This window comes from Typopeltis vanoorti, chromosome 12 (assembly GCF_054136105.1).
Source record: "Typopeltis vanoorti isolate ZY-2024b chromosome 12, IOZ_Tvanoo_1.0, whole genome shotgun sequence".
Classification (NCBI taxonomy): domain Eukaryota; kingdom Metazoa; phylum Arthropoda; class Arachnida; order Uropygi; family Thelyphonidae; genus Typopeltis; species Typopeltis vanoorti.
This window is the reverse complement of record NC_143560.1, coordinates 83,747,494-83,772,513: the sequence shown is the minus strand read 5'-3', so window position 1 is coordinate 83,772,513 and position 25,020 is coordinate 83,747,494. Positions and strand designations below refer to the sequence as shown.

General features: G+C 34.9%; 1 protein-coding gene across 6 annotated transcripts in view; it reads left to right on the top strand.

Moving 5' to 3' along the window:
- LOC150100946 (uncharacterized) overlaps positions 1-25,020 on the top strand; it is a 322,775-nt gene that overhangs the window by 128,218 nt on the left and 169,537 nt on the right. For all 6 annotated transcript variants that reach the window (XM_090402231.1, XM_090402232.1, XM_090402228.1 and 3 more), the window contains one exon: positions 17,046-17,359. In XM_090402231.1, the coding sequence (XP_090258357.1) occupies positions 17,046-17,359 (314 nt within the window). The remainder of the gene's footprint in view (positions 1-17,045; positions 17,360-25,020) is intronic.

Below are 25,020 nucleotides of genomic sequence, written 5' to 3'. Positions count from 1 at the left end.
GCTGGAACAGTTCTCCCCCCCCCCCATGTATTTCCCAAGGAATGCAATGCACAGGCCTTCAAATCTAATGTGAAGATGCTCTTGTTTCCCAATTCTCTTCATATACACAGCATTCACCTACTGTAGGTTGACCAACAACCTCATTTCTATGGGTTCAACCTTAAAAATAAAAAGTGATAAAAGCCAGTCATCAAACTATCATCTCATTGCTTGGGAGTTCACAGACATATTAGTGATTAGGACCACCTTTGGACTCAAGCCATTGAAAGATTTGAAGAAAGCATCTGATAGCTTTTGACATTTCCAGGACATTTGATTGGGATACTTGCTCACTGAACTACCATTTTTAAGTTTCCTCTTTTTTTGCTTGTTCTTTACATATCATGATAGTTGACTTCCCCTAAGGCTCTGTGCTATCTCTGACTTTCTTATTCTTCCTGTACATAAACGACTTTCTCTCACTCCCTTCAAATTCTGTTCATAGTTTTTTTGACAAACCTTTCAGTTCATAATCATGAAACTTCAAAGTTCTATAATCAGTGCCTTAAACACTGATTTTGTCATTATCTGTGAAGACAGTACTACTCATTTGTACTCTTCTGAATAGCAACAAATGTTGCTATTCAGAAGAGGCAGGCTGATTAACCAGCATTTTCATGGACAAATTGTGATTTCTTCATATCTGTAAGAGCACACAGATACTGATTCATCACCCAAATTGACTGAATCAACTTCTCATCCTCCTCTCTTATTCTGTTGGAACAGCCTTCCTTGTATTGTTACCAATGCTGCAACCTACTTCTGTTCTGTTCAAGAGAAAACATCAACAGATTTCCACTTTTTTCCTTGATTTCTTGTCCATTGATGTGCTAGATGTGAATAGTTTACAGAAGGTAGCATCGTTATTTGACATTATTATGAATTAAATAATAGTTAGCACTTGTAAATTAAAAATATATAGAATTCATTATTCTGAAATATTTCTTCCTTGTTACAAGAACATTGTCAGGGATAAATAAAAGATTTGTTAACAACATTCAAAACTGATACAAGTCATGTGGTATATGTTTACTACTACTCATTGCTTGGTCACAGCCAGTGGTGAGCTATAGAAATTTTAACAAAGGGCTCGCACCATCTAGCAAAAAAAAAAAAAAAAGCCATATTTCACACAAAAACTTTTATTAATACAGCTTGTGTACAAATTCGAATCAAAAAGTATGGGAGGACAATCAACCTCTAAAGGCTATCGTTTTTAAACAAATATTTCATGATCTAAACATGAAATATTTGCACACAATCAGCTATGTTAATTTATCTTACATAAGAAAAACGTTTTTTAACTATCAAAATATAATAAGAATGAAAACATTTATAATCTTTTATAAAACATTTGATTGGCTACTGGTTTTACCATATGATTGGCTACCAGAAGGGAGAAGGGTAAAGATAGCACATGCGCTTATATTATTTTCAAACTTGGGAGTATTTGTTATAGAGGAGTTGAAACAATAATTCCAAATAATCTATACACTGCTGAATAGACTAATTTTTGTTAGGTTACCATATGAGTTTGTCGCTTAATATGTTTCAAAAAAACATTTTTTTTTTTTGAAAAAACAAAAAAGTAAACAAGAAGAACAAGGGGCTCACATATTTGAGAAAAATTTAACAAAGGGCTCGCTCGAACCCCTGCAAGCCCCTTATAGCTTGCCACTGGCACAGCTGAACAAACTGGAGAATATACCAGTAGTTAGTTTTGCAGCTTACTATAGTACATAAATCAATAATAATAATAAACAACTATGAACAGTTAATCATTATACTTTAAAATAGGCATACAGTTAGGATGATTGAGATTCAGGCAGTGTAATAAAGTTTCACATGTTTAAAGGAAAGAATTAAATTTAAATCAATTTCTGACCCTCCACCCCATATTTATGGACTTCCAAAAATCCATAAAAAGGATATACCTCTATGCCCAACTGTTGACATCTACAAACTAGCCAAATTACTTTCTCATAATACTGGCAAATACCTTTCACATATAAAAAAAACTCAGTCCATTTGAAGTTCAGTATACAAGAATATCCTTATTATCCTCACTGACCTAATGGTCAGTTTTGATGTCTCCTCCTTATTCACAAATATTCCACTTAAGGAACCTTGGCTGTAATCCAAGCAGAATTTCCTCCCAATATCTAAGCCCTGTTTCAGTTCACTATGAACTTGGGTTATTTCATTTGGCAAGGAAAATTCTACAAATGAATAAGGGAACAGTCATGGGCTCCTCTCGGCAACCTTTTTTATGGAGACATTTGAAAAGAATGACCTAAATTCTCCCCTGCCCTAAACCCACTGTTTAGCTATGCTAAGTGGACAGTGTGTTGTGTTCTTTATTTGACCACATGGCCTATCCTATCCCATTTGAACAGCCAACATCCACGGATCCAATTCACAACAGAAATAGAAAGCAACAGCAGTATGCCCTTCCTAGACACCCTTGTTACAAGACAACCAAATGACCTTCACTGTCTACAGAAAACCCACACCCACACACACAGTTAACATCCACTAACAGTCACATCACCCTCCCAACAATACAACACTATAAAAACTTAAGCGCACAGGACAAGATTAACTTGCTCTCAGATAACACTGCACTCACCACATAAAAAGCACTTTTTTAGCCAGTGGCCACACCCTCACCAAATAAAATGGATTCTAACACCCCCCCCCCCTTCAAAATATAGATTACAGCAAATCCATCACCATCCCATATTTGCGGCCTCTCAGAAAAGGTGTCCAAGATTTTAAAGTGCTGTCTTATGGCTGGCCACTTATAAACTGCACTGAAAGCTAGCAACCCTTATCTGCACTACTAATGACCAACTATAACCACTGGATTTGCCTGGAGCGTATCATGTACCCTGTAGTTCCAACTATGGCCAAACAGGTAGGATAGCCATCACCCATATATCAGAACACACCAGGGCTACATCCATTTCTGCCACTATGGCCACTCAGGATTGAGAGACCATGCCTTGGATACCAAGCACAAATCTATTGGGAAAAAGCCATCTTACTCCACCTAAGCAAATTTAAATTTGAGAGGCTTTTCCTTGAGTCTGCTGCAGCTCTTACCAACTATCCCAATGAAATTGGAATAGTTGATAAGAGCTGCAGATGTTTTTGTAAATAACTCTTTTGAAGCTAACTGTATATACTGCTTTAATAAGAATATTAGAGTGTTAAAAACAAAGGCAATGTTTTTGTCGCTGAAGCTGTACATGGCAGCATTAGAAAGATTGTTATTGAAACTTGTATGTATGAGAAAGGCTTGCAGGCTCAAAGTGTAAACATCTCCGAAGTCAGTCAGAAAGAGTTCAAACAACTTTCCGAAGGCCGGCAACTTACAATCAAAAGAAAGCAGAAGAGAACAAATGGCGTGCCGAACTTGAAACTTAAGATGAAAAACTCATACCGATTCTCTGGGGGTTGCCAAACTTCATGCAAGGTCTCAGAGGAGGCCTAATAAAAGGGACTGAAGCAAGCAGAAGGGATCCTGGTTCCAGAATTGCTGTCAGAGAGGAGGCCGTCAGAGAGACTGCCCGGATCCACGTTGCTTGAGAGAGGAATTTCCTGCTTCCAGAAAGGAGCTTCTTGGTTCAAGATGTCGCTAGAGAGAGACTACTTCTAGGCTGCAGACAAGGTTTCAGATTGCTGAAAGGAAGAGTTCCAATTGCCGGAGAAAAGTTTCCAGGCCAGGTTAATGTCAGACATTCACCAGTGTGTTACATTTTCATTACAATTTGATGAATCAAACGACTTCACTGATACTTCACTGGAGAAAAGGCCAGGTTAATGTCAGACATTCACCAGTATGTTACATTACAATTTGATGAATCAAACGACTTCACTGATATTGCTCAGTTAATGGTATTTATTCACATGGTATTTCAAGATTATTCAAGTGAAGAACTTTTGAAAATTATACCATTGTTGGGAAGGACTAGGGGAGAAGACATTTTTTCGGCATTTGATGAATTTGTGAAACAACACAAACTTCCGCTTTTTAAACTTGTGTCTATTACTACTGATGGTGCTCCTGCAATGATAGGTAATAAATTAGGCTTCATTTCATTATGTAAAAACGATGACAAATATCCAGATTTTTTAACATACCACTGTATTATTCACCAACAAGTACTGTGTAGTAAAAGATTAAACACAAAAGATGTTTTGGATATTACATTTATAATTGTTAATTCTGTTCGAGCAAAAGCCCTGCAATGGCGGTTATTTAAATTACAGGCAGATGATGATAGGGAACTTCTGTTGTACAATAATGTTCGCTGGCTCAGCAGAAGTCAATTTTTAGAAAGATTTCTTGTATTAATTAATGATATAAAAATTTTTCTTGATGAAAAAGGAGATATTTGTCCACAATTGAGTGATAAAAGATGGTTGTTACGCTTATCATTTTTAGTAGATTTCTGTACGAAATTAAGCAATTTAAATTTAGAGTTACAAGGTAGAGATAAAAATTTAATTGACATGTTAAGTTCAATAAAAACTTTCCAACAATACTTACTTTTATTAAAGAAAAATATAAATGACTGCGAATTTAGACATCTCCCATATTTATTAAAAATTTTTGAACAAAATCAAGAAATGCTTCGCTGTGATTTAATAGAATTTATTCGTGAAATAGAATTAGTTGAGGAAGAAATAAATTCAAGATTTGAAGATTGTATCAATCCATTACAAGAAAACTTGAACATCACAGAAATTTCAAATATAATTAGTGGGTTGTTTGATATAAACTAAGCTGAAGTAGAACTTGAGATAATCAACATTCAGAATAGTTTATATTTGAAATCAATAAACAATGAATTGGGAAGTATGCACATGAAAAATTCCCAATATTAATTGATATTGCGTGAAAAATTCTGCCATGTTTCTGATCGACATACTTGTCAGAATCTGCTTTTTCAAATATGACCATCATAAAAAATCAATTAAGAAACCAAATAACAAATGATCATTTGGATGATTGTCTGCGATTGGCCACTTCTTCATATCAACTTGACTATGAAAATATTGCAACGTCCAAACAACGCCAAATTTCACATTAATTTTTTTTTTTTTAATCAACCAGCATTTCCTGTAACTTGTGAGTTTGTAATCAATATGTTGTTTTTTCTAACTTTGGTTTTCCAAAATAGAGAAATATTTTTGTTTATTTTTTGTTGTATTAAAATAATTAAAAGTGATAAATAAATTTTTAAATACACAAATAAAGTTTTTAGTTATGTATTTTTTTTTTTTAGTTTATTTGTGCGTAATCAGATATCAGGTTGGGGGAACACGATCTATATAAGAGAGTAGATCGCTGAATAACTATTTATAGAAAAGTAGCTCGTGTAGTAAAAAAGGTTGAACACCACTGATCTATAGTATTCAATACTAACTTAGTGAATGTCAAGTAATTTCAAGTGGAACGATGTAGACTAATTTCAAATGCAAAATTGAATAATGAGAGTTATTTTCATCAGTTTCCCACAGAATATGCTACTAAGGATGAAGTAGTAGTTTTTCAGGTTGTTAGAGAGGGCATCCGAAATAAAGGAAAAGCTAGCACTTAGAGATCTAAACAACAGACTAAATAATGAATACCAGGCATATAAAAATGTTTTGGAAAAATTCGGAGAAAAGAATAAAGCTTATAATAATGGTATATTAGACTTGCATGTTATGTGGGGCTGGGAAAGGTTAGTTTCAAAACACTGGCACATGGTCATAGCTGATTGTTCCATTGACACCTCTTACCAAAATCAGTTATTTGAGCCACAAATTTTAGTCTGTGCCTTCAGTTCCTGTAAAGTAGATAAAAATACACCATGCCTCTCTCTATCTATCTGTCTTGCTGGTAAAGTGAAGAGAAAACTGCTGAGTGCTGCCAAAATATGTTTCCCTGAGTTAAGTTATAAAGCAAGAACTGTGTAGAAAGAAAATTTTCTGATTGGAAATTTTGTGAGCTCAGGCCAGAGATGTCAATGGAAAGGGCAAAGGCTGATTATAAATAAATATTAGCTGCCCAGGTCATAGAAAATTCTGGTAATTCCTTTGCTATGTAAGAAGTAAAATGTCACTCTAAAGGGGCCACTTTGGAGTGCCTTACTGTGCCTAAATCTTGAAAGTCCAAAACATTGCTGGAATCGCTTCTGGATATATATCTCTCAGCTAACAGGCAGTAAAATATTTTGACTGGAGAAAGTGTGGATGCTACTGGTGTTGAGGAATGTATTCACCATATACAGGCATTTCACCCAGTCCCTATTAAGTAAGCTCTCATCTTGTGATCTGAGTTAGTATATTTCTCTCTGATCATGTATTATTATGTGTGATGATAGATGGAGCTTCATCTTCACACTTTGCAATTAATATTGGGGGTTCCACTGGAGTGTTCTACTTTCTTCATATATCATTGATTCTTCAGTTGATACAAGTTTAATCCATACTTTTGTTGATGAGCGCACGTACTTGTGTATGAGCAAGATGGAAGAATAGAGGCAGATGAGTGAAAGAGGAGAAAGAGATGCTAGTTTGGTAAATTGAGAGCTCGACTGTAAATGGGTGTTGAAAGTTTTTTTCACTTGATTATACTGTAAATTAAAGATGCCAAGAAATTTTATTCTTGGTTTCATCCCTTATCCAAGTGTAAGCAAACAAAATTTGCATGTGAAGTAACTTCAATACTGGATTACTTGCATATACATATCGATATGGAGGTGTGTTACGGGAAGGGCCACTACCCAGACTGGTTTCAAATCCTTTATTGAGGTCTCATCAGTCGGAGCCAGATCCAAAAGAGATGCCATGGTTGAAGTAATGCACAAGTCATATACAATAGTATCTTTTTCTTAATAAGTAGTATCTCAATAGTATCTTAGTATCACCCATTTGCAGTCCAGCTCTCAATTTTCCAGACTAGCATCTCTTTCTCCTCTTTCACTCATCTACCTCTATTCTTCCATCTTCTTGCTCATACACAAGTACGTGTGCTCATCAACAAAAGTATGGCTAATGATTTCACATCAATTGCCTTAGTATCCCATAATACAAAGCACATATCCCTCCAGATAAGTGTAATGCTATGCATTATCAGCAGGGCTACTATCCAGACCAGTTTCAACCTTTATTGAGGTCTCATCAGTGGAAGCCAGATGCAGAAAAGATACTATTGTATATGACTTCTGCATTACTTCAACCTTGGCATCTCTTTTGGATCTGGCTCTGACTGATGAGACCTCAATAAAGGGTTTGAAAGCAGTCTGGGTAGTGGCCCTTCCCATAACACATCTCCATATCGATATGTGTCTTGCATTGTGGGATACTAAGGCAGTTGATGTGAAGTCATTAGCTCCTATATACAAGTAGCCCAGTAATGAAGATACTTCACATGCAAACTTTGTTTGCTTACACTTGGATAAAGGTTAAACCAAGAATATAATTTCTTGGCATCTTTAATTTATGTAAATTGGTATTGATCAGTAGCTGCTCTTGTTCTTATAGTTTTGGAAGAAAGTGGAGGAAGTAGAGTGGTCAGGTCATGAAAGTACCTGTGGATAGGCATAAGACTGAAACATGGATGCAGTTAACTGGAATGCCTTCCTCCAAAGCATCAAGCAATCTTAGAGAGAATTTGGTTGTATACCATCCCAAATGTGTGAGCAGTATTCCATGGTTGGATGGATTTGGGATTTATACAGTGTTAGCATTGTATAGGTGAGAAGTAGTAGTAGTAGTACCTAGATTGAAAATGTGCATGATTTTTCTGTATGGCTGCTAATACTATAGCTGAAATGTGTTTGTGTCAGGGAAAAACTGGAGATGTAAGTCATCTCAAAAGGGAAATCTGATCATGTTTGGATATCTGGGTTTTATCAGATAGTAAGGGGAAAATTATGCAAGATTTTTCATGCAAGAAATTGAGCAGAACTAAATTTTGATAATATTGAAATTTACAAGGATTGTTCTTGTCCCATTGAAGTATAGCAAGAAAATCAAAATTTAGGACATTGGGTATGGTAGATCTTGAGGCTTCTAATAATTGAGCACTGCAAGGTTTGTCAAATGAAAAAGAGGAATGGACCTGGCCCTAGGGTATTCTTGTTTTGGATAGGAAACCTGAGGAGAGGAAACCTTCCACCATGGCACCCCAATTGCAAAGGGTAGAGGCAACTATAGGATGGCGGTTTGATGAGTAGACCTATATGCCAGAATCATTCATATATGCCTTAGAAATGCCAACGTTTCCAGGTGAGTTTCTTCCCCCTTTCCATGGCTTGATTCCAAAGATTAGGTGGTGTAGGCTAGAAAATAGCCATGGATGGACAGTGGTAAAATCTGTGTTGCTGGTCACTAATTAGCTGGTTTGCCTCCAGATGGTAGAGTTTGGGTAACTTTGGGATTGTGTTGCTTTGCTTGTTGGAGAACCAAAGTTTGGATAGGTGTTCAAGATTTTTTTTTGGGGGGGGGGGGGAAGAGAAATGAAGCCTTCATTTCAGAAAGTATTATTTTTGTTATTAGGTCTTTTATCAGTTAAGAAAAGAAAGTCATCATCCCATTTTTCTACTCTTTTAATGCCAAAAGATACTGAGAATTGTTAGGTGAAGGTTTTTCCATGATAAAGGAAACTTCATGTAAGTTGTCTTTGGGTATGACTACTGAATTTTCAAGAGTCAAACTAACATCATTGGTGCATTTGGAAGGTGAGCTTGTTAAGAAGAGGCAGGATATTGATGATTATCTGTTATTTTGGTAGGTAGATGGACTATCTATGTTACATCATTGCTAATGGCAAATACCTCAGCATTCTGCTTGCTTGATCATTAGAATTGGCAAAGGGATGCCAGTTTGAATGGATATTGAAGTTCTTAAGGAAATTGAACCCACTCTATATGTATTTCAACTGCAGAAAATCAAGCTTTAGATAGCTTGTCAAAACAGTCAGAGTGGTTATTAGAATTTGGAGAATGATAGAGACAGCAAACTGGTCACATGCAGTACTTAAAGAACTGAATTTTTGGATTTCTTTAGGGACAAATGGCTTGGGCAACATGATGGAGGAACACAAGGATCAAGAGTTCTGGATTTGATCATAACATCATAGAATCTGATTGGGACTGAAATATCATACTTATCCACAAGGAGATGTGTTTTGCATTATGGGAGATACTGAGATAGGAGAGTTGGTAGCTTGCTCCACCTTTGCAAGGAGTCACCTGGTGGTGTACCACTTTACCCCAGTCCTGAAGATACTTTCAGGTGCAAACTTTGTTTGCACACACTTGGATAAAGGATTAAACTAAATTTATTATCATACTTATCCCCTGGAGGATGAATAGGCATATAGAAGTTTCAAGGCAGAAGGGATTTTTGTGGAATTATAAGGCAGGCAACTTGATCATAGACTTAGAAACCAGTTTGTAACAGTACAGTGGATGAAAGAATTTGAAGGAAGAGAGGTCAGTAGTGCATGAGAGATACTTAGGAAAAAATTGTTGACTGCAGTGACAAATTGCGTACCTTGAGTGAAGAAGATAAAGTGATTTGGAGTCAAATGAATGACTTGAGAAATGAAAGAGGTATTGCAGATGAAAAAGAGATTATGGGAAGACATAAGAAGAGAGAGAGAGAGAGGTGGAAAACAGTTGCATGAGGAATATAAGGTTTAGGCCAGGAAAGTGGCTAGTATTGTAAGGAGAGAAAAATTAGAATATGAGGGGAGACTAGCACTGCAATCCCAAGGAGTTTTTTCACTATGTGGCAAGTAGGAGGAAAAATGATTTTTGATGGAGATGTGACTAATGTAGATGACATAGTTGAGCTATTTAATGATCACTTTATTAGTGTTCCATCCTTGTATAGCAGGCTTTATTTATGTAATGTTAAGGAGCAGTGAAATGTTAGAAAGTGAATGAAGAGGATATATTTTGAATACCAAATATGCTAAATGTCAGTAAGACAGAAGGACTAGATGGAATTTTGCCACATTTTAGGGAAATGTGCTGTGGAACTTACAGCCATTAACTTGGCTGTTTAATTAAAGCGTTGCTATAGGACAAGTTTCTGGAGAGAGTGGAAGGAGGGTAAGATAGTGCTATTGCATAAAGATAGTGGTGGAATGGAGGAAATTTTGATTAAGATTTTGGGGAAATTGGTAAGAATCCATATACAGAATTGGGCAGATGAGGGCAATATTATTTATGCAGACCAGCATGGATTTGTTAAGGAATGTTCCTTTTTTATGAATCTGGTTTGTGCATTAAGGATGAGAACAATTTTTTTTTTTTTAAAATTTATGGATTATACTTACTCATTCACCAACAGAAGAAAATGATTATAGATGTTATTCCTATTCCTAAGTATTATAGATATAAGATTATATATAGGAGCTTGCCATGATTTATATCATTATCTGGTCAAAATTAAATATAGATGCAGAATCTGTGAAAAAACAAGAAAGATACAAAAGAGAGCAGTGAAGTTTAACTTGCAGAGGTTTAAAGAAATTGAAGTTAAAACCAACTTCCAGAACAAAATTAAAGAAGAAATAGAGGCCGAAAATATGGATGTAGAACAGGATATAGAAAGAAACTGGACATACATTAAACAATGGTGAATACAACAGAAGAAACTAAGATATGAAAATAATTAAAGAGAGAGAGAACTGTGACAAGAATCAGATAAAATCTGTCGAAGAAAGAAAAGGCAAGTTGTTAATGAAATGATATTCACAATAGAATAAGAAATGAAGAACAAGGGCAATCTTAAACAAGTTTATAATACAATTAACAAATTAAAGGAGGGCATATGCCTCGGCTAGATATATACAGAGGTGGACAAGGAAATGTGTTAACAAACAAAAAAAAGGTAAAAAAAAAAGATGGATAGAATATTTCCATGAACACTCAGTAAGGACATTACCTCCAAAACTTAAAATTATATACTAACTAACTGGTAATTAGCTTACGGAATTAACAATGCATATAAAAGATATTAATTAAAGGCAACTTTAATGAGTAACTTCAATATTTCGGCAACGTCACGTTGCCATCTTCAGGAACATAAAAATGTGGTATTTTTATAACAAAAATAACTAACAAAAGCAAATGAGGAAGAAGGCAAGAAGCTAATATTGTTCCTAAAGTCCTAATGGTGCCCTCTGGCAGGCTAATTTGGTTGTCCGTTGGGCTGAAGTTCTCATAATGTAAGGCTCCCAAATTTAGGGTAGTTTCATGCACCCAAATTTGTTGAGGTTTGGAACGTTTTTTAGAGCTACTGATGATTTCTTAAATAATCTACTTAAACTTGCTGCGGTGTATTATTTTAGTTTTCTTCCAACGAATTCTATGGTGGATATCTAAGGCATGGTCTGCCAGCCCAGAGTGGCTGTACTGGTGAAACCTGATGTAGTCTTTGTGTTCTGAAATCCTGTTTGGCCAAAGAGAGAGAGACAATTTGCAGCTGCAAAGGACCTGGTATACACCAGGTAGGTCTAGAGGAAGTGGTTGGTCTTTGGTAGAGCAGATAAGGGATGTCAACTTTTTATATGGTCTATAACAAGAAGTCAGGTCATATTTTTTTAGGATATTGGTTATTTTCTCAAAGGTGCCCTGGATGTAGGGGATGGTGATAGATTTGGTGTAATCTTTATTGTGGAGGGGGGGGGTTTGTGGTTTACTGGTTTTAGTATTTTTTGGGGGTTATAGCCATTGGCTAAGAAAGTGTTGAGGATGTGGTTTAGCTCAGTGGTTAGGGCATCATCATCTGAGCAGATTAATTTTGCCCTGTTATATAGTGTTTTTATAACCCTGTATTCTTGTGTGTGTGTGGGGGGGGGGGATTGCTGGTGAATGTATCTGCCTGTATGGGTGGGTTTTCTGTAAACAGAGAAAACCAAAGACCCATCGAGCTGGCGAGTGATTAAAGTATCTAGGAAGGGGAGAGTGTTGTTTTCCTCTTTTTCTAAGGTGAACTGGACTCTGGGGTGTTGGTTGTTTAAGTGTGTTAGGAAGGAGTGGAGTGTATCTGAGCCATGTGGCCAAATAGCGAACACATCATCCACATGTCGAAGCCAAATAGGGGGTTTTTGTGTAAACTCTGCCCCATTTTAACCTTATGGATGAAAAAGGAAATATCAAAAGAATGGAGAAAGAGTGATCTGCCCAATACATAAGATGAATGACAAACCATTTTGTGGAAATTATGGAAGCATTTCTCTGTTATGTACAACATACAAAACATTTACCTATATTTTGAAGAACAGACTAAAGTAAAAATATATAAAGCGATAATTACATCCGTTTATTATGTATGGATGTGGGACCTGGAATATTTATAGCAAGGATGAAGAATTTGATATCAGCTTTTGAAGAGAAAATCCTTAGAAAAATATTTTGCCCAGTGAATGATTAATGGGCTCTGGATGATCATATACAACCATGAGTTATATTGACTTTATGGAGAACTCACAATATCTAGTATAATCAAGTTTAAAAAATTGCAGTGGGCAGAGCATGTTTTATGTATGGCAAATGACAGGCTTAAGAAGATAGTAAATAGTAAAATTCATAGTAAAAGATGAAAAGTAAAACTCAGCACAAGATGGATATTAGTCAAGATTACAACATCATATTACAGTGTCCAAACCACAGAAGTAAAGTTTTGGATAGACAGGGTTGGAAGCAATAAATCCAAATCTAGTTCCGCTTCGGCTGATAGTTGAAGGAATAGACAGCCCTAATTATCACCTAGCCAAGAAATTAGCATCAACACTCAAGGAGTTGTTAGGTCATTCCCCCTCCTATATAAAGGACACACACCACTTTATAAACAAAATTAAAAAAACATAACACTCAGCAAAGATGATTTATTAGTCAGTTTTGACATTTCTGCTCTTTTCACTAATGTCCCAATCAGTGACACAATTCTTCTCCTATGGAACAAATTTCCATCTGACATTACAGTCCTCTTTGTCCACGTGCTACGTTCTGGTTACTTTGTGTGGCAAAATAAATTTTACCTATAAAAAGAAGGTACGGCCATGGGCTCACCACCATTCTCCCCAATTGCTAACTTTTATATGGAAGCTTTTGAGCAAAGTGCTCTTGATTCCTTTACTGTAAAACCTACAGTGCGGCTTAGATATGTTGACGATGTTTTCGTTATCTGGCCACATGGTCGACAAACATTAAATACATTCCTTAGCCACCTGAACAAATAACATGAACGCATACAATTTACTATTGAAATTGAAAATCAGAACTCACTCCTGTTCTTGGATACACTGGTCACACGTCTTCCCTCAGGCAGTCAGTTTGCATTTGGAGTCATTAACACTCTTAAAAACAGAGCTATAACAATTTGCTCTAATCAACAATCTCTTAAACAAGAATTAAAAATTATTAGCAACACGTTTGTAAATAATGGCTATAACAAAAATACTGAAGTTTTTTTTTAATGAAGTTCTTCATAAAACTTCATCAAAAAAAAATATAGATTACAGTAAAACTATAGCCATCCCATATATTAAAGGGTTATCAGGAAAAAAATCAATAGAATTCTGTACCATTATAATCTCAATGCCACTTTTAAACTACCTATAAAATTAAAAAACATATTCAATTCCTCTAAGGATCCTCTCCTCCCATTGGCTCATCCTGGAGTTTATTGCATCTATTGCGCCTGTAACTTACCATATATTGGTGAAACTGGACGTACAATCCCTATATGTAAAAAAAAAAAAAAAAAAAAAAAAGAACACAAAAGACACATTAAATATAACAATTTTGGTGAAGCAGGCCTCTCAGATCATACTCTCAACACCCTACACCAAATTGATTGGAAAAGTACCTGCTCTTTACATCATACAAAAACCTAGTATGAAAGAAAATTTAAAGAAGCCTGTGAAATTCTGATTAACCACCCTAATCTCAACAATTTAGGACTTTAAGCAATTTTCAGCTTTTATTGGAAATTATATCCCATACCAATATTGGTTGAAATTTATGTCTATAACCTTTTTTTTTTTAATAGATATATGAACATGCTGCTCTCTAGCCCAATTTAATTTTGTAACCTAATAGATAATAATAGGACTCTAGCTTTGATGTAGTAAAGATTTTTTAATTTTATTTTAATTTTATTTTTTTTTCACCAGAGGTCAGGGCCAATAATTGTTGCAACGGTTGGTCAGCAACTTTAACAAACCATGTAGATTGTAGTGCAGCTTGTCTCTGTATCTGTATATATTGTATATGCTCCAGATGATGACCTTGATATGAAGGTCGAAACGTTGAGCGTGTAATTTGGTTTATATTAAACTAAAGTTTTACTCCAACACGGTAGGTGTTTTCATAATTTTCCAAAATGTATTATGTCTGTGGTCCCTAGTCTTTGATCAAGTGCTTTATTTCTTACCCAACTCTCAGATCCATAACTTAAAACCAGTTTAAGCACTGTCTTGTATACAGCTAGTTTGGCTTTTTGGCTAATTTCTCTCTTCTTTCATATAAATTTATTCAGCTGGCTTCCCACCATACCATCTTTGCTTATTCTGTTGTCTATTTTCAGATTTAACCTGCCATCTTCATTAAAAACTGTGCCTAAATAGCTAAAATATTTTACTTGTTCTATAGGTTCACCATTCAGGATACAGTTGATGTTTTCAATGTTTCTGCCTATTTCCATTGTCTTTATCTTTTTATTGCTGATTTTCATTTATTACACCAGTTATTCGATTTAGTTAGTCAATCCTGGAGATTTCCACTACATGTGTCTAGGTGTACAACATCATCTGCATAAAGCAAAGACCTAAGTTTAACATCTCCAATTCTAATAATAGGCTTCATGCCATTTTATTTCACAATGTGATCCATATAGATGATGAATAAGAGTGGAGATAATGTGCATCCTTGTCTTACCCCTGATTTTACATCAAACCATTGTCCTGTATTTCTTTCAATTCTAACCGCTGACTGACAACTTAAATATAGACTATGTATTGTTCTGTATAATATTCTATTCACCCCATGTAATTGTAGTGTTTTGACAAGCTTTTCTCTGGGCACCTTGTCGTATGTCTTTTCCAGATCTACTAAACTAATGTACAGATCTGTGACATTCCCACAATTTCTCAACTATTTGTCTTAAAATGAAAATCTGATCTTGACTACCTCTATTTGATCTGAACCCAGCTTGTTCTTCTCCAAGTTTCTCCTCCACAATCTTTCTCAACCTGCTTTCAAGTATGCTTGCATAAATCTTACCTGGAAATTTAGTAGAGAAATTCCTGTGTAATTCTCACAGTTAGTTTTATTCCCTTTTTTTATAGATGGGTACTATGAGAACTCTACTCTATATAATTAAGAGGACCTTCTGACCAGGTCCTCTTAGTTACGGTATATGCAAAACTTTTATACTTCTATAGTTAAGCATTTCTAGTTGAATATCTGGACCTCCTCACCATTCTAGCAAAATGTCCACAAAATTTCAAATCTCTATCCCCCACAACCCCCAAATCTTTCATCTCCTCCAAAATATCCCCACCAATCTTATACTCTGCATCCCATCTTTTCTTCTGAAATTTTAAAACCTTACACCTTGCAACATTAAACTGACATCCCCCCCCCCACACACACACACCCATTCTGGTTTATTTAGGTCCTCTTGCAAAGCTACAACATATACTCTATTTCTCATAACTCTCCCCAACTTTGCAACATCTGAAAACAACTGTATATCACCATTTAATCTCTTTCCAATGCCATTTACATGTAAATTAAACAACAATTGCCTCAAAACCCCGGGGTATGCCATCAGTGATTTTCCTCTTCTGGGATATCACTCTCTCATATAAAACTTGTTGATACTTATCAGACTGTCAATCTCCAATCCAACATACTATCCAACCCCATCTGTTTCAATTTAACTACTAGTTTGTCATGTGGTAATGTATTGAAAGCCTTTGAAAAATCTGAATATACCACAGTATATACATCCCCGCTTGTCTTTCATCACTTTGTTATAATAAGTAAGCAGATAGCTAAAACTATGATCTTCCTTGAGCAAAACCATACTGTTTGTTAAAGAGAATTCTACTGCTGTCCACCTAATTTTGAATCCTTGTTCTCACTAGCTTCTTTAACACTTTGACCATAACTCCAGACAAGCAGATCATGAACTGCTCATTTAACACCTGTGCTATATATCCTCCTCACCATTCATTATTCTCCCATAATCACTGACCAACATCAATTTCCTATAATCATTCTTCATTCTACTGGCCACATATTGAAAAAACTCCCTAGGCTTTCTATTAGTATCATTTGCTAACTGCTGCTCATAATGTACTTTTTGCTACCCTTGCTAACTGAGTCACCTTCCTTGCTTGATCTTTGTACTCCTCATGTAACTGATTATCTCCACTCATCATGTGCCATGCCATCTGCACAATGCCTTTTTCTTCCAGATTGCACACTTCACCTCTTCAGTCATCCATTTTACACCTACCGTATTTAATCTCCTGACCTTTGGGATACACTCAGCCATTGCCTCTACCAGATAATTTCTGAGTAGAGACCAGGCAGGCATTGATTTCCTTCTCATGCAATTCCTTATTTTATGATATAGCTGCAAGCTGCATCCTAAGTTGGTCATAATCACCTGCCTTATAGTTTCACATGTAACTCTTTGTCACATAAGTCCTGATATGGCTGGCCACCACCCAAGTGATCACTTCATGGTCATATGCGGCAATAAATAGTATTTTAGTAGTTGGGCTTTATTATTTTTTGAAACAGGAACTATAATCTATTCAAAATACATGTTTTCCAGCATACTTTTAAATAGCTGTTACAGAAATGTAATATAATATTTACACAATGTTGTTTTTTGTGTGTGCGTGTGCACGCATATACAAAAATATATGTATTTGTGTATGTTATAGAAATTGAAGGTGCATTAATTCTTATTAGGTCATAAATTGGGAAAAAAGACTTTTCTGAAGAACCATAATAAGCGGAAAAGAGAGCTTCACTCTTGCCATGACTTTGGAGATCAGAATCATGTTGCATATGTTTTGAGAGAAATACAGCAGTCTATTAGTGATAGTGTTGATGGTGCTAAGACAACAAAAAGAAGACGATACGAAGAAGATAACTTGAGGTGTAGCTTAAGACAGAGTGAATGTGCCTTTCGTTACAAGGAAATTGCTGTAAAGAAACATCAGAACTATATTCAAGTGGTACTGGTGCCCAATAGCAGTAGACAGAATTCACTTACAGTAGAGGTGTGTTTTAAATTTATTTTTGAAATTATGTGTTATTTTATTTTAAACATATAATGATCTATTTACATATGTAAAAAAATTGATTGATAGCAGATCAGTTTTTAACATAATTTTTAATATTGTTCTGTCATTTTGGAAAGATAAAGCTTATCTGTTGGAAATCTGAGTAACATTTTTTTTCAGAATATAATTTTTATTATTATTATTAATAATGCATGTTATTTGTATAGCTTATTATATCAGAACTGCTTTCATATTACTAGATAATTAATTTTTGAAACAGTTATTATGAACGGGGTGCTTAATGGTCAAAGCTATATATATATCCTGAGAGAGGAGACCTCCACATAGTCTTCAAAGGAATGTGGAAAACTGACCAGGGCTTTTGACCTAATGTCCAGTCCTCACCTTCTCATGGTGCACCCTGTTAGGCATCTACCTGGATACTGAACGGACGAGGATGGGCTGGCAATTTGGGATTTAGCCGACCAAATTGTATTCTTATTGGCTTAAACCAAAATTTCAAATGATGGTATAACATGATGATGATGTTATCATGAACAACGATTAGGATATATGCATTACAGAAATAAAATTAAATGACATTTTAGTGATCCCATCAAGAGACTTGGTTCATGTGGTACATGTGCATTTATAGAATCACATATATGATCAGGAAAAAGAAGGAAACAATTTCTTAACACTAAATTTTAAGATATGCAAATAGTATATTTAGGAAAGGCATAAAATTGAGTTTGTTCAAAAGCACAGCTGCAGAGAGGGAATAAAAAGAGAGAGAAAAAAAAATTTTGTGTTTACAACTGGTTACTACAATCTTAACAGATTTAGGGGAGGAGAAATGAATGTCAATTATTCACATTTGTAAAGAATAGTAACTATGGAAATATCTGTGTAAAATGTGTGGTGATCCCATATATTTTATGAAGCTGGATGTCTCTGAAAGAGTGAAGTTAAGCTTGATTGAAGACTCAGAAAATGTTGGATGATATGTTTTTGTTCTCTGTCCCAAAAGTTAAGAAAGAAGGTTATAGTTATCTAAGAAGAGAAATCTTATGTTTTCTAGAGATATGGATATGATCAGAGATAAAGATTATAGGAAAATTATTTTTTTTCCTGATAAATTAGACAAGATCGAATTTTGCTACTATTGAAGATAATAAAGTTCAGTAAGATTCCAGTCTTAATGGAGTTAATATTAGATCACTGAAAAATGATTTGAATAAGTATTTTGCATCGTAGAAGGAGCAGTGGTGGCTCATGGCTTGAAATCGTGGGGGTGCTGCAACTTTCGAAATATACACATACACACTGTAAGTACAGCATATATGTGTTTGGATAAAATATCAAAATTATGGTAAAAATTTAAAAAAAATCAAACATGAAAAAATATTGTTTATTATCAATAAAATTATACAGTTTGGTATAATTCATCTTTACTTAAAAATAAAATGAATTCTTGTTTTGTTTCATGAAAAAAAAATATCGTTTATTATTGATAAAATTATATACAGTTTGGTATAATTCAAAATTACTTAAAAATAAAATCCATTCTTGCTTTGTTTCATGAAAAAGTATTGTTTATTATCGATAAAATTATACAGTTTGGTATAATTCAAAATTACTTAAAAATAAAATCCATTCTTCTTGTTTTGTTTCGAGCGTTATGTCTAATTGTAATGTCCAAATATTTAAAGAGACGGAGTAAACACGATAAGCACTATGAACACTCTACTACTGGCGCAAACTGCATATAAATAACAGTCGAATTGTGCGACGGACAGTGCCGCATTACGCTAATAGCTCGTATCTCACTATGACGTGCATATGCTTGCACGCATAGCAATATGACACTGTGGTAAACACAGTGCTGCTAGAGTCCTTCGCCCTCCTAAGTGTCTAGGATATGTTACTGTGAGGTGGTAAAGGTGAATTTAACTCCCTTCAGGAAGATTTAGAGATTTTTAGCTTGGACAAATGAGTTCGGTTGTCCTTTTAATGCTAATAAATTCAAAATGTTGCTCTTTGGAATGTAGATTTTGTATTGTATTGTATTGATGTAAACTGTACTTCAGGAGGTGGATAAAATTTAAGATCTGGGTTTGATGTTTGACTACAGCACATTTCATGTATATGGAAAGATGGCTATGGCACTGTATAAAGCATTATTCACCACACATGAACTGTTGTGATCAAATTTAGTCCCCAAGTTCCTCTTTTGATGTGAAAACTCTGGAGAAGTTCCAGAGAGAAGTTAAGGGAATGCAAGTTGCAGAATTTAGCGAATATGTCGAAAAGAGATGATATGATAAGTTAGAAGATTTTACTGAATTAATACAGAAGGAATTATATAGAGTGTAAGGTGTATATGTGAGAGGGGGAACAAAGCTGCTATCCTTGGAATATTTTATTAAAGGTATGGTGAAGAAGGAAGTGAGAAGTAGATTTTTAACATGGTGTTGAGCAAGTAGAATGCATTGTCAAAATGTGTTGTGAATGCCATAAATGTGAATGAATGAAGTTTCAGTATAATAGGTAGGTTGCTGGCTGATTGAGACCTCCTGTGATGAGTTTGTTGACTCCATGGTAATTTGTTACAACAGTACAAGAAAACCTCACTTAACATGAATTTGATATGCGTGATAATCAATTAGCATGATTGAGTGAAATGATACTATTTCCCTGCTTTAAGTGAGCGCTTAGTCAGTTAATACAAATTTTTCTACGTTATGCGAAATTTTACATTACAGAAAATTTTTTTTCGCCAATCTGCAGTGAGCAGTAATACAATGATTGTGCGAGTCTACTTGGGACTATATTACATAGAGCAAAGAATAAAATGAACAAGGAAAAGTTGTTCATTTTATTCTTTGCTTAAAGAAGCCATGCAGATCACCTGAAATAGAAGCCATTTAATGATCGAGATGGAGCATCTTCTATCACTCTGGATTGAGGATTATAACGAGAAAAGAATACTTCTTAGTACAGGGAATATTCAGGCAAAAGTTCTCAATATTTTTACCTCATTGAAAGAAACCAAATTTCAAGAGGAATGGGAACGCTTTACTGCGATTTAGGATAGTTTGACCATTTTAAAAATCAAGCTAGATTGCATAATGTAAGAATAACTGGGGAACCCGCTGATGCTGATAAAGATTCTGTGGCCAAGTTTCCTGAAGAATTGCAAAAGATAATTCAGGATGGTGATTATAACAATCGACAAATATTCAACGTTGACGAAACTGGTCTCTTTTGGACATGCATTCCAACAAAGACTTTCCTAGCTAAAACTGAAGCATCGCAACCAGGATACAAAGTATCTAAAGATCATCTTATGCTTTTATTAGGAGGCAATGCAGAATGTGAATTTAAACTGAAGCCTATGTTAGTTTGTGTGCAAAATCCAAGATCTAACAGTATTGAAGAAATCAGCACAATTGGAAAAAAAAATTGGATTTAATGAACTGGATAATGAAGATGTGAGAAACTTGCTCCATTCCCATTCAGAACATTTAAGTGAGAATGATCTCCTTTAACTAGAAGAACAGCGTGCATATGAAGAAGAAGATAAGGAGTGTGAACAAGAAGAGAATGTTACAACTAAGAAGCTAATTGCAAAAGAACTTGAGCTAGTTTTTAATCACATCGAGCATGCTAAGGAAATTTTGTTTGCTGATTCTGATATGGAACGAAGCTTCAAAGTCTGCCAAAATCTTGATAAAGTGATCGCCAGCTATTGCAAATTGCATGACAAGATGACGAAGTCGAGCACTATTCAGACATCTTTACTTAATTTTTTAGTAAAAAAGTAGCTCAATCAAGTTAGCTGATCTCATATGGAGGTAGCAGGGTTTTTTCTTTGCGGAAACTCGGGTTTTTCATCCCGCATACAGACAAATCGGCCCTTCAGAACACACGCAATTTACTATTGGGCTGTAGATGGCGTTGATGGAGATGATTCGTAGTAGAGGTTCTGTGCAGTGGTTGAGACAGTTGTGTCCTCCCACGATGAGTCTTTGGACTCCTTGGAGGTATCAGGAATAATAATAATAATAATAATAAATGTTTAGACATTAAATATATATCTAAGCAATTGATTTTTATTATCTTTGATGATTTTATCCTCTAATATAGCTTATACTGTAATTTTTTTTCCAAATTTATGCTAACTGATGGATGAATTATAATTATTCCTATTGTTTATTGCATTCAATTAACATGATTTCAATTAGTGTGCATTAATTGATGGATTAATTAATCATGTTAAGCGAGGTTTCCTTGTAATAATAACACTTTGTCTAAAGGCATGTGTTCGTAAGCAGGAAAATTCCCATTTGATTGATACTTACATATTTTAGAACTATCTTTTTCAGTATTAAACTGCAATACCCAGTAATCATTCACCTAATAAATTATCACCAATATGGAGGATTATGCAAGCATCACATTGCATAAGCTTCTATGGAGATATAACATTTTAGAACTAATTTTTTTTTTTTTTTTTTGGTATTAAACCACAAACAAAGATATCAAATAGAGAGGACCAGCATTGGGTTCTCCCATATCTCCTATGTTATCTGATCTATTCATGAAGTTTGAAAAAATATCCCCCCAACATCAAGGAATACAAACAAAAATTTGATGAAAATATGTTGATGATTTTTTTTATCATCTGGCCTGGTTCTATTACCCAATCAGAAGATTTTGTCATCTTCCTGAACAACATTCATCCTCAAATTAAATTCCCAATTGAATTAGAAAGAAATAGGCCTTTACCAGTTTTGGATATACTAGTTGAGATATCAGAACAAATCACACTTTAACACTGGACTTTGCCTACACACAACTTCTCATTGCTGCCCAGCACAAAAAATAGGCAACATCCGATCCTTACATGATAGTATACAGAATTTCAATCAACATAGATAAGAGAAACCAAGAGCTACTGTATCTTAATTCTTTCCTTCCAAAAAATGGCTACAACAGAACATTAGTCAAAAAATTATATTTCGGCCTCCAAAACAATCAGAACAAATAAACCAAGAATGTAAAGCAGCAGTGATTCTCCCCTATATACAGTCAATCACAGATAAAATAGCAAAAAAAAAAAAAAAAGTTGGCTTCTACCCAATCAACAAAATCCTCCATCACCAGAAGCCTCCACGTCTGCTACTTTAAAAACCACAATTATCTCATATCACATAGTCTCCACTACATAGGACAAGCTGACAGAACTGGCGAGATGCTGATCAGAACACTTTAAGAATGTTGAGAATTATAAATTAAAAATATTAAATGTAAAATTCCAGCAATAACAATTCATAAGTTTTAAATTGTGCACCCTTCTGAGTAGCATGATTAAATCTCATGCTGTCCAACCCAGGATGTGAATCATCCCTTTGTGCAGTGTATCCATGCTGTACTGTATATGCTACTATCCTGTTAGTCACTTAGTAGCTGCCTCGCGGTTATCAGTTTGACTGTCACAGTATCACAGTGTTTGTGTTGAAGTTACCCTTATTTTACTTAATAATGATCCCAAAGTGCAGGAGTAGTGATGCTGGCAAGTTGGATGTGCCAAACTTATGGAGTAAAGTTGTGAATAATTTTAAAGGTTTTCCTGGAGATCAATGGAGAAGTAATGAAAATCATTAAAGACCAAGACAAGTTGCTAGAGAACAATTTGCCAACATGCTTGATGAAGTAGTGGAAGAGCATATTGAAGGCCATTGAGAAGTGTTAACAAATAAGGAATTGGAAGAACTTGCTGAGTCATCTACAGAGGAAGATGGAAGAAGAAGAAGAAGAAACTGAAGCAGAATCAGCAATGTGGATATTACTGAAATTTTGCCAAAGTGTTTCGAATTGCTGCACAGACATTAAAGGACAAAATTATGGAATACGATCCTCAGGTGGAACGTAGCATTAAAGTCACCCATATGATCACCAGAGGATTACAACCTCTGCAGCAACATTTTGATGAGTTAAAAAGAAAGAGACAACTTCCAATTACAATATTCTTCCAGAAAGTTTTGCAAAAAAACATGCAAGTATCGAGGATCTCCAACCATCGACATTATCTACTTCTGACATCCAACCATCAGAATCATCATGGCTCGATGATCCTCCTTCTGACATATTGTCAGAAGGTCAGTAATAGCCTACTAAACTTTATCATAGGTATGTATGTACAGGAAAAAATATGGTATGCATAGGGTTTGGCTATCCGTGGTTTCACGTGTCCACTGGAGATCTTGGAACATATATCCTGCAGATAATGGGGGGCTATTGTATTTTTCATTAGAGATGTTAACTGTTATTACCTGCTTTCTAGTTTTTTAGATTTTTAGTTTATTCATGTTATTTCTTGATGAAGTGAAACAAAATATTTCATGAAACTAGTCAAATTAAAAACATAGTTTCTGTTTGATATCTTTGTTTGTGGTTTAATACTGAAACACTAACTTCTGAAATATCCTATTTCCACAAAAGCCCATGAATCACAATGTTTGCATAATCCTCCATATTGGTGTTAATTTATTAGTTGAATGATTACTGAGTATTGTAAGGTTTTCTCAGTGACTTTCTCTATTACTTTAGAAAGATTGAAGTAGAGCAATAAGATAATTTAATGGTAAAAAGTTGTCATCCTTTTTAAGAATAGGCTGGATATAGTTGAATGTCCAACCAGGGTAAATAGCAGTGCTGTAGAAAGGTTTGAAAATGCTATCCAGGTTAGAATCAACTCTGGAGCATGATAAGAATCAAAGAAGCCATCAGGTGATGTTGTTGGTATCCATATTGGACAAGATTGACAGAATTCTGGTGAAAATTCAAAGGTACATAAAATGATTGAGAGTTTGGATATATGAAGACACAGTGAGCATGGGGAGGAAAAAAGTTCACAAGTTTGCTTTTGGTCATTTCAAAATTAGTTCTTCATGGGGTATAATTTAATGGAGGAGGATGGAGATTTTAGCAATATGAAATCTTAGATGGGGGGGGGGGGGCTTTGATAAGAATGAGAATTTAAAATGGAATGAAACATATAAATGTTTCCATTCATACATAAGTATTGTTTCTGAATATTCACTAAACCAAATATTTACTGAATATTTGGATCAGAAGACCAGAAATAATCTCTCTGAGGAAATAAAGAATTGAAATCATAAAGATTGTCCAACTTGGCTCATTTATATTAATGGATAACTCTGAGTTGAAATTGGCTGGATGAATATTGATTATTTACACAAGTATTTATTTCTTCTCCATGGGAGAAGAAATCAATACTTGTGTAAAAATGATCAGAATTTACCATTATTAATCTTTTTACAATTGTTTCTCAATGTTAGTAGTTGATTAGTTTTGATTTTGAACCACATATAATCAGCACTTATGATGTGCCCAATAAGAAATGGATATTTATGTTACAATAAAATGCAGAGTATTTAAAATTGATGTACTTAGCAGATATCAGATAGTTGTAATATTTTCAATGTTCTTTATTGTAATTCACATTTAATTTTGCTAATTATGACGTGTTAGCCATTACTAGCTTCTTGAGTGTTTGTTACCTTAGGGAATAAGAGTGCATTCTCACTAAGGAGATTGATGGGTGATTGACAGCTGACAGAGAGAGTTTG